Source organism: Mesitornis unicolor, unplaced genomic scaffold (genome assembly GCF_000695765.1).
Source record: "Mesitornis unicolor isolate BGI_N332 unplaced genomic scaffold, ASM69576v1 scaffold6561, whole genome shotgun sequence".
NCBI classification, from domain to species: Eukaryota; Metazoa; Chordata; class Aves; order Mesitornithiformes; family Mesitornithidae; genus Mesitornis; species Mesitornis unicolor.
The window spans coordinates 6,138-16,844 of NW_010164356.1; the positions used below are offsets into that span (position 1 = coordinate 6,138).

The window sequence follows — 10,707 nt, forward strand, 5'->3', positions numbered from 1 at the left end:
TTTACTTGTAAGAGCTGTGAGAGTAATCCCACTTCAGGAATAGCTAATAAAATATACCTAGATCACTGTATGGCTTTGAGGAGGGTTAGTAAAACAGGTGAGTGTTCTGGTTTTGTTTTTAAAAACTGATTTCACTCGTGGTTTCCCTGGTTTGTGTTTATGCTCTGAAACTTTGAACAAGCTGTGTGCAGTTCCACTTTAGTAGGGTTTATGTGCACGCATGTGTGACATGGGGATTTTTTTTCTGGTTTACTAGAAAGATTTATCTTTCCTCCTCTCTGCCATTTCCCTTTTGTAGAGTGAATCTCTGGTGGTTTGTGATGTTGCTGAAGACCTGGTGGAGAAACTGAGAAAATTCCGGTTTCGTAAAGAAACCAACAACGCTGCCATTATAAGTAAGTCAAAAATGTGTCTGACAAAAATGGCAAGACCTTGCAGAAAATCCTGTGTCTCCTCTTTTCCTTACCATGTAATGTTGCTGCTGTAACAGGTAAATGTGAGCCAAGAGGCTGTTCTTTGTATGAACTTCAGTACTTCCAATTTTGTCTGTGCTTTTAACAGCAAAGCAACACTGGTGTTATTATACAAGACTGGCTCTGCTCTTAGTAGAGTATTAACACTTAATTGCAGCTCTGAGCCTACCACTGGTTGTAAAATGGCAGTGAAAAATGTCAAAAAGGCACAGTGATTTTGCATTTGTAAATTTTGTAGCCTTTAGGTAGGGGAGTTTGACATTTCTGTCTTTGAAATTTGAGGAGTGTATGAACAGTGTATGAACACCGCTTAGACTGCATGCTTCTCTTGGCTTCAGTGATTCTGTGAAGTCATGGCATAGACTGAAGAGGCAAGATAGAAGCACAAGGAATATACTTGTGGAAGAATGTTAAAATGCTTCATGCATATGTTGTATAAATCGATTGAAAAAACATTGATCTATATTTTATTTTGATTTATAGTGAAAATCGACAAGGATAAGCAGTTGGTGGTACTGGATGAGGAGCATGAGGTTTGTTAAATGAATTGTAAATAAGAGTATCTTCAGCCTGCAATGTATTGTTGTCTCTAAGGTACTGCCTTAGTTTCAAATTGTTATCAAACTCTTTAATCTAATTTGGGTCATGAGCTTATTTAAATGCATGGTCACTCTGCATGTAAAGCACAGCACTATTAATAGTGGAACTATGCAGAAGCAATTGAGTTGACTAATTAATTGCACCCAAAAAAAGTGATTTTAAAGCTGTTACGATACAGCTATGTACAAAGCATCTTTGGCACCTGCTGGCATTTTAAGAGATTTCTGCTGTGTTTCTGTGTGGATCTGCATATTTCACTCTGAGCTGATCTGCCATCAATTAGAAGCTGGGATTGCTAATCCTCTGCAGCCTCTAAATTTGATAGGTGGCATAATAAGGTCAGCCCAGCATGTAGTGTTTTCTAATGGTACATAGGGCAAAATTAAATCCTTCCCAGGGATTTGAGCATTAACCATAGCTCTTATTCCCCAGAATGTAGAAATTTGTGTGACATTTAAATAGAATGGGGACTCCTCTTTGCTTGCTTAAAGAGGGAGGACCGAATTTTTCAAAAGCACCATCTATGTGGCTGATTTTAACAGATACTTTTTGGTGTGTGCTTGCTTACTTCTGTTTAGCGCTGGAGTTAGAAAAGCATGGTAGCTGCCAGCATATCCAACTAGAGCCAGAAATGTTTTCTAAACTCATTATGTCTAAAATAGGGATCATTATTCACGCTAACATGAATTCTGTGTTTAGTCATAGGAATCTATTAGCACACGAGTTCTCCTCAACTATAGTAATTTGTCTGAGAGATCGGTATCGGTTCAACTGAAGATGTTTATTTAACTTACAGCTGTTTCACTGTTCTGTTATTCTGCTGTTGCCTTCATAGTGTACCTTCAAGTGCAAGATTATTTGTTCAAATATTGCTTGTGTTTAATGTTACCAGGGTATTTCTCCTGATGAACTAAAAGATGAGCTGCCCGAGAGACAACCTCGATATCCTTCTTGTGCTGCTGGCATTTAGTCTTACTCACTCCTGGAAGCTGTTCAAAATGTTCAAAGTTGGACTTCACCTTTTTAGGCCAATGCTTGTCTGTAGTGTGACTTCACTGATACTTTATTTGTGAGATAACCTAGGGATCAGCTCTCGTGATGCACTGAGCAGTCATTCCACTTCTTGAAAAAGTGACTGACACATTTAAGCCTTTCCTGAGATTTTATTTCCTTTCAGAATGTATAATGTTTGGGGAAGTAAAGCGAAGCCACGCTACTCTTAATGTAAAGAAGTGAGTAAAATGCATCAGTTTTGTTTGTGGCTATTTCTAAATACAGAAAAGTGCCTGTGTAACTTAGGATCTGTTTTGGTACTTTCTCAATGTGTGGCCTTTGCTGTTTTGCTGCAGTTACTGATTCTGGGCATGCTGTAGGCATTTGATCCAGGGAAGAATCAAAAAAAAAAATACAAGACAAGTACATTATGCTTTAAGTAGATGAAATAAGAGGGGTACTTGCGTTGTAAGTGAAGAAAGTATCTGCCTCCATTATCCTTAAAAGCTGGCTGGCAGTACTCCACATGCTGCTCTGAATCTTTCCTTTCATGACCATGTGCAGTAGGAGGCTGTAAAGCAGGAGTCCTAGCTAAAACTTGAGTTCAGATTCAGCAAAACACCTGAAACAATGAAGTGCTTAGTCCACAAAGAAAGAATTTGGCTTTCGTTAAGCCAGAAACACATTGGTGGGTGTGGGAAGTCTTTTTACAAAGCTGGGAGAGGAGTATATGTGATGAAAGTATATGTGATTTTTAGCTCTGATGTGAAACGGTGATCCAGAGACAGCCCTCACCCCCAGCTGTGGTTGAGGTTGGTAAAGATAGGCAGGGTCAGTTCAAAAGTCAAATATGGAGGTGGAGACAATTTGTCAAATTTAAAGCATCTTCTAGAATGCAAGACTTATTTGTGCCTGCATCGAGCTCTGATAACTGATATCCTACTGAAATCACTGATTCCTTAGTTTCTTTAACCTCAGAAAAAACATTTATTGTGTATAGTTACAAGTATCAGCATGATGATGGAAGAGTTTCTTATCCGTTGTGCTTTATCTTCTCCAGTCCAGTTGGTGAGTGAACATTGTGAACAGTAGCTGCTATGAGCTGTGCATATGGGAATATTCTTTGCTGTAGAAGATAAAAATAAGTGCATTAAGCTTGAATAGTGGTTCATATGCTAAAAGCTAGATTTGCTTATGCCACTGCTGGAAGCAAGGCACTATAAAGCTGTGAAATTTTCTGGAGACCTTCTTTGGCAGACAGGAATCTCTGGTGTGTTTGCTCCATCCTCACCATCAGCTTATGACAGTGCAGATGCTTCCATTTGCCCATGTATCCCGAGTTGCTGGAGGTTTTCACTGCCTCTGGGATCTTCATTTAGGGCACTTAAGAAGTATGATAGGAGAGATTCTCTTTTCCATTTCTGAAGGCTGAACAGAAATGTGAGCTTCCTGCATAGCTGGCAAAAAGGTGTATCTTCGTAAACATGCCTGACTGCTGCATTCTCAGTGGTGAGTGCAACAGCCCCCTCCTGTAAGGGGAAAGAGCCTGGAGCACTCTGCATCTCTGTATGTGTAGGTTTAACCAAATGTGTTTTCTGTCACCCACTCGTCAGATCTTGGGGAATCCTCAAAATATGACCAGATGAGGCTGAGGAAATGAGTGAGGAGAGGGCTGGAAGATAACATTTCTGTTCCTGAGGGTTTCTGCTCAGCTCTGTCCATCTTGCTATTTAGGCACTAGTGACTGGGTGGGAAGAAATCCCTCTCCTCAGAAGGGCATGGGAACCTGTGTCTACCGATGGAAGGAACAGGACTCCCTAAAAGGGATAGGATGGCATTAAGAGAGAAGGGTTTTCCGGGGGGTCTATATGCAGTGGGCAGCAACACAGGATGTCCCCAAACATGCTGTGATTTGAAGGTCTAAAGGGCTGTCACAACTGTAAGTGAAAGAAGGAAAAGAGAGCTCTGTAGCCTAGATCTAGGCAGGTTTTCACTGCTGGGTGGACAAACAATGTTCAAGGAGAGAGGGACTGAAATCTTTGGTTGTCCCAAGTTTATCTAGAGCAGTAGCTTCCTCTGCTTGCACCACAGCAGCCCTCAACTTTAACTTACCTGCATGGGGAACTGTGTAATTTTAGTAGAAGCCAAATAACCTGTGACTCAATTTGACTTAGAGCTGAACTGCTCCTGTGGCTTCCATGTGTGTTGTGAATTTAATAGGGTAGCTTGCTGGTATTGCTGGATTATCCTTGGTATCCTCTAGACAATGATAAACTGATTGCATTGTTTTACCTTTCATTACTCAAAACTAGAATAACTAGGTAGGTAAAAGAATTTAGCAACTTGTGAGCATGTACTTCTGTAGTTACCTGAGAATCTGTTTGAATGTCCTGGGTGTTACTTCCCTTGAGAAAAATATATATTTTGTGAGTTAGAACAGCAGTAAGAAACTTCTTGGGAGACCTAGAAATGGCAAAGCAGGCAGACTTGTAGTACTTCCTAGGGAATAAGACCTATGGGTGGCAAGATTTGAAAGTCCACTTGTATCTGGAAACTTCTAAACAAGCAACTTCTTAAAAAAAAAAGTCTCTTTTCCTTGAGGTTTTCTCTTTCAAAAACTTTTCTGCAAACAAGTTAGTGGTTAGGCTGGTACTGAAGTCAATGAACTGTCGGCTGGGACTCCAACCACAAGTTAACTCAACTGTGACTGAACTTGCTCCGTATTCAGGGTGGGGTGGGGGAAGTGATTTTGTGCTACCAATTCAGTTTGGGGATTTGGGGAGAGATGAGGAGAAAGAACAACAAATTCAAACTGACTTGGTTTGTTCTTAGTTTGACTCCAGCTCAAAGCCATATGCTGTAAAGATCTGTTTAAGTGTAACTAGCAAAGACGTAGGAATCTTCCAGAAACAGCAAGAGGACAAAGAATTAAATGTAGTGTAATCAGCATGCTGCTGTAGCGGCAGGAGGTACTGCTTTCTTGGTTATGATTCAGGTTTGACTGCTGCAGTATTTGACATCAGCAGAACTACAGATGCATGTTGAGACCACCAGTTCAACCTGCACAGCTATTACTTCTGGAAATACTTTTCAAGTACCAGATATGAAAGTAAGAGCAAGGATGATTATGTGTATAAAGAAATAGGTAATTTTTCTGAATGGAGGCTTCAGCTTTCAGTTTGGATTCTTTGGAAAAAAAATCTGATTTTTGAAGTATTGCAGTCAAAATAACTAAACAAAACATCTTTTTTTCTCTACACAACTACAGGATGTAAGCCTGAACAGCAGATGATGTATGCTGGAAGCAAGAATAAGCTTGTACAGACAGCTGAACTCACTAAGGTATAATTCCCTAGTTGAAATAACCATCTTCCCCTTAAATGCAGGTTGCAGAAGCTGTTTTGTCTTGCTTGCACCTATCAGAAGAAGGGTGTTATGAGACTTTGTAATTACAGAGAACAGATTTGTTTTAGGAAGACTGAAGAGAGGGATATGTGTGGGCATTTCTGGAGTTTTAGGGTACAGGAGGAACAGTGTTCTCTAAAACTTAAATATCCATTGATAGATGAATGGGTATCTCTATGGATAGTAGCATGGATATCTCTACTTCAGGGAATTTATTGATGGAAGGAATAGACTGAAGTCATTATGTGTGGTGCAGAGTTGTTTTGTTGCATGGTTTATCGGTTGTATGCTTGCACAACATAGCCTTCAGAATAAGTTACATATGTGCCAAGTGCTGAACAATTCTAAATCTTCCTGTGTTTGCCTTCTCCAGTACTTGAGACCAGAAGAAATTACTGCATTCACAAGGACTCTGTGTATATATTGTTTTTTAAACTTGCCGCTTAATTGTCATTTTGAACATCTTTGAAATCTCTGCTTAATTGGCACCTAGGTTTCTTAAAGTTTTAGTTTCAGCCAGTAAAGCTAAATAGTCAGTGGCCACTTCAGGTCTTTCATAGAATATGAAATTACTTCACCATTCCGCAAAACCACTGTTGAAGTCTGTTGAAACTGCATCTTAGAGGCCTGGGAACTCTGGCATCTTTGATAGAGATAAGAATTCCTTGGGGAGAAAGGCAGTTTTCAGTGAGTGAGAAGGCAGAGTTAATGAGGAGAAGGTGAAAGCTTGGGAAGTAGCTGTTTTGGAGTTACTGTCAGCTGTCAAGCGAGAGAAATTCAGTCTGAAAGGCTTTTGAATGAAAGCCTAGAAGTGGATATAGAGGTCTATGATCGTCTTCCTTCTGAAGCTGGAGAAGATAGCCTGTTTCCAGTTTGGGTTGCATACTTGTTATTCAAATGTGCTTTATTCTTGCCACTCACTGGGCCATGTTTCATTTTAGCTCATGCTGTGACTTCCTCCTGGTGTGATTTCTGTGTGTGACTCAACTGAGTCCTCTTATTTTTTCAGCAGCTTCCATATTAGCTTGGCTTCTGTTAAGCTGTTCTGTTTTTGTCACACTGAATTTTTCATTTTTCCCTTCTCTTTTACTTCAAAAAAACCCATAAATCAGTATTAGTTGATAGTAGTGGATCACTGGCTGAATACAAGCAGCAGTGTCCAGAGCCCACTCCAGCAGTGATGGGAAATGAGGAAGAAAAGAAACTTGAATTGCTTCATGAAGAAGATGAAGATGGTGAAATGGCTGAGGACAGGACTAAAGAGGAAGTTCACTCCACAGAGCAGGTTGACAGAGAGGCTTATTTTGTGACTTTTACAAAATCCCATCCATTCTGCTGGGCCTGAGCATGCTTTTTACAGCAGTGTACACCACACCACTGGAAGGGCAAATAACTGATTTAGTGCTAGCGTAGCTTTATTTTCAGTGACAGAATAGGAGCAGCAGTCTCCAGTTAAAATGTTTTTCTTGTTTTCATTGCTTCACTTTTGAAGGTCTGTGGATTTGTAAAATTTACTTACTTGTGGGCATCTCAAAGGCTCCAGTTAGCAATACAGAATTAACTTGACCTTTCTTCAAGGGTATTAAAAACCAAACCAAAAGAGATACTTGCCCATATGGACTGTAAACAGTATACTGTTGTCTTTGCATTTGTTTTCTGCTTCAAGGATATGTTAAAGGTTTGTTTAAGACTTCCACAAAACTTTGGATTTGTGGTTTTTGGTTGGTTGTTTTTTTTAATTCTGAGGTATTCCAGACTTGTTTCTTACAGGGAAAACAGTATGCTACTGGATACTGTGGATTTATTTCAGTTCAGAGAAGGAGTTGGTTTTTGTTTGGTTGTTTTTTTAAGTTGTCTATTCTGAGGTATTCTGGACTTGTTTCTTACAGGGAAAACAGTATGCTACTGGATACTGTGGATTTATTTCAGTTCAGAGAAGGAGTAACTGTCTCAGGCTGAGCAAAAAATTCCTGAACTTTGGGCTTAATTCAGTCCAGTGGTAAAATTAATTTGTTTCTCAAACAGACTTATCTTCTTGCTGAGATAATGCATGTGAGCTGGTGCCAATTTAGAGTAACTTTAGAATGTAGTAGATGTGCTGTTCTCACATATTCTTAAAGAAGAAGAATGAAGTCTAGAAATAGGAACTATGGGATTCCTGTTCAAGTTGGTAATACTCCTTGCCACTTAGTCTGGTATATTTTCCACTGATTTTACTGTAGAATATTAACCAGTCCTTTCAAGAAAGCATATGAAAACTCTAGGTTGGTTACTGGTTTATTGTGGCTCAAACAGCTTCTGTGGAAAGGTGTTGATCGCATTGTTTGCTTATCCCTTTCAAGTGCCATCACCTCAAGAATTTATGCAATGTAATTTTGTTTAGGTATTTGAAATAAGAAATACAGAAGACCTAACTGAAGAATGGCTGCGTGAGAAACTGGGCTTCTTCCATTAAGAAAACCTCTGTAATAAGTATTTATGTACCATCCTGATAATACTGGAACCAGACATGAATAATTACATCTAAAAAAATGCACTGTATTTACATCTGTTTCCTGCAGTATATCTCTTGTGCAAAGTTTGTGCAAAGAATAGCAGGTCTGTCTCCTTGAAGTAACCAATCTTTGCAGGTGCTTCCTTATTTGTACCTGTTAAAAGGGAATACTCCTCTGCAGGGACTCCTTTTGCACTCTTGTGACTAATATTTCTATAACTAAAATAGTTCGGGTTTGGATTTATAACTATCTACAAACATAATCTGGAAGCTGACGCTAACTTTTTTCTGAGCTACAAATGCATCCTTATGACACATACTAGCCATTTATATGCAGAAATTGTGTACTGTCACTTACTTTTGAGACTTTTTGACTTAATGTCTTCTCAATTTTGAAAACTATTCCCTGGAAGCGTTTAGTATCAAAAAGACAAACTCCTTGTACAGCAAATCTCTACGTTTATCTTTGAGTCCGTGTGAACTTACTCAAATTCTTGGAACTCATTTTTGTCATTCCAGTCGTTCCTCAGTTGACTGAGTCAATCTTACTAAATTTCAGGGCAAATTTGACTGTGCAGTTCTCGTGCTAACGCAGTCTTACAGGAACTAGGTGATAACTAAGGGCTGAATTACAACTCTGGTTACTCTTGTGCCAGATGTCTTGCATATATAACTTACTACACTGTTAAAAAGTTTACCTCTTTGCTCATTTCCTGTTAAAAGAACACCTGTTAATACTGTGTGCCTTTAATTTGTTAGCTTTAAAATTACTTGAGAATTTTACACTGCCACTTAGTACAAATTTGGTAAAAAAAAAAACCTTTGTGAAAGCATCCAAGTAACCTTTTTTCCTAGTGCCTAGTGTTGCAGTTGACATCTGTAAAGGGAAAGAAAAAAGCTAACCTCATTTTCTTTGAAATTCCAGTCATCTGCTCCATTTGCAGGAGTCAGGAGGTTAAAGCTTTTCACAATAATGAATGATTTGTATCTCTTTTGTTATAAAAGTTGGCCACACGTAGCTTTTGAGTACTTTAATTACAGTCTCTAACTTTCTTAACTTCTTGTTGGTCAAAATTACATTCCAGATAAAGCTTTTGCATAAGTGAGAATTTGAGTTTCATTTACTTACAGTTCATCTCTTTGAAACAGCAAATATTCTAATGTGAAAATAGTATTTAACTTTTATAAATGACCAGTCTTTTTACAGGTCTGTTTTATATTCGCTAGAGTAGTTGCCTGATATGGGCCGTGTCCAGCCCATGCAGCAGCAGCAGCAGGAGGACTCATGTGACAATATCTCACTATCTTGAGTGTTTGTTTTGCTACTGAACAAGTGTCTGCGTAAGAGCAGCTTCCTGTTGATAATGTACCTTAAAATACAGCTGCCCTAACAAATCTGTTCAGTGGGAAGGAATTCAGTGTTAAATTTTTGGGCCAGTATTTCATGCTGTGAAACCTTTGCTGAAAGGAGGTTTATTTTTTTTGTTTGTAAACATGTGTTAGTGGTAAAACACTAATTCCTCTAAGATCACAAGGAATTCATTTGCAAAGGGTCCTCAGTGTTGGTAAATCTCTTCTTAGTATGGTGTTACTGCTCATTTATTTGTCTACAAATCTGACTCGAGAGGAGCTTTTCAAAATACATGTTAGAATGATCCAATTAAATTGATCTTTTCAGTGCGGGAAAGAAATGCTTGTAATTAAATTTCTGTGTTAATGTAGTGAACTGGAAAAACAATTTTATTTCCCTGGACAAAAAAAAAATGTTGATTATGAAACAGTTGCTTGATCATTCTGTACTACGGATCAATAAAAACGATGTATCCTGTGACAAACATTGTATGAATAAGAATTTGGTTTAAAAAATAGTCACTCTAAGCATCAGTCTTGAAGCAGCAAGAATTTTGGTTTGTTGGCATTGTACTAAAGGTGAGGCACCTCAAGGTACAGCGTGAGCGAGAGAGGAGCTGCCACTTGTAACGTTCAGCTTGATTTGCAGCGGGGAAAACTGGATTAATAATCTTGATCATTGTACTTTGTCTGCTGGTGGGCTGCCAGCATCCAACTGCTACTTGCACAGGTCTTGACAACAGTAACTGTAAAAGGGGCCGGTCTCTCTTGGGAGGAGCTGCTGCACTCAAATGATCGAATTTGATTCTTCATCTCTGGATCACTCCACCTCCTGCCAGGAAAACGTTGCTCCTTCTGGTTGCGTCTTCAGTCCAAGTTATTTTTCGTTCACTTTGGATGTTCTTGTTGCTTCCACTTAAGGCCCTTCTGCCTTGGGTGCTGCCCCTCAAGTCTTGTGGAAAGCAAACAAATCCAGTGTTAAAGCCCACTGTCTTGTGAAAAGCCGTGTTGGTGCTGCTCAGCCCACCAGTGTTCTTCAAACAGTCTTGGTAGCTCTGCCTCCTTCTCCTCTGAGCTGTGGAAGTGAGGAAGCAGCTGCAGGTACTTGGAGGATGAGTGTGCAGAGGATGTTTGCTGTTCTCAACTTCTGTGGTTTCCTTGTTTTTAATGCAGCTTTTTGACACAACTGTCTGCTGCTTACAGTCCTAGGCTCCTGAGACACAGGTAGTGCTAATACTTGATTAAACAAAGACATCAGTTATGTCAGAATCTTTCCTGCGCAAAAAATACTTGTTTTTACGACATACTTCTCCCACTTAAAACTGTGTTTTCTGTACTGCTTCCTCCTTAAAATAAGTGGGAGGCAGATGTGCCCGTGTTCAGAAGGCCAGT

General features: G+C 39.3%; 1 protein-coding gene across 1 annotated transcript; it reads left to right on the top strand.

Annotated features, from left to right (window-relative positions):
• The first annotated feature begins 303 nt into the window (after nucleotides 1–303).
• Nucleotides 304–9,796, top strand: LOC104548294 (glia maturation factor beta). The gene is made up of 6 exons (XM_010194280.1): nucleotides 304–395; nucleotides 957–1,006; nucleotides 1,966–2,015; nucleotides 3,052–3,134; nucleotides 5,335–5,408; nucleotides 7,855–9,796. Coding segments are annotated over exons 1-6 (330 nt in total). The 5' UTR covers nucleotides 304–394; the 3' UTR covers nucleotides 7,927–9,796.
• The last annotated feature ends 911 nt before the right edge of the window (nucleotides 9,797–10,707 follow it).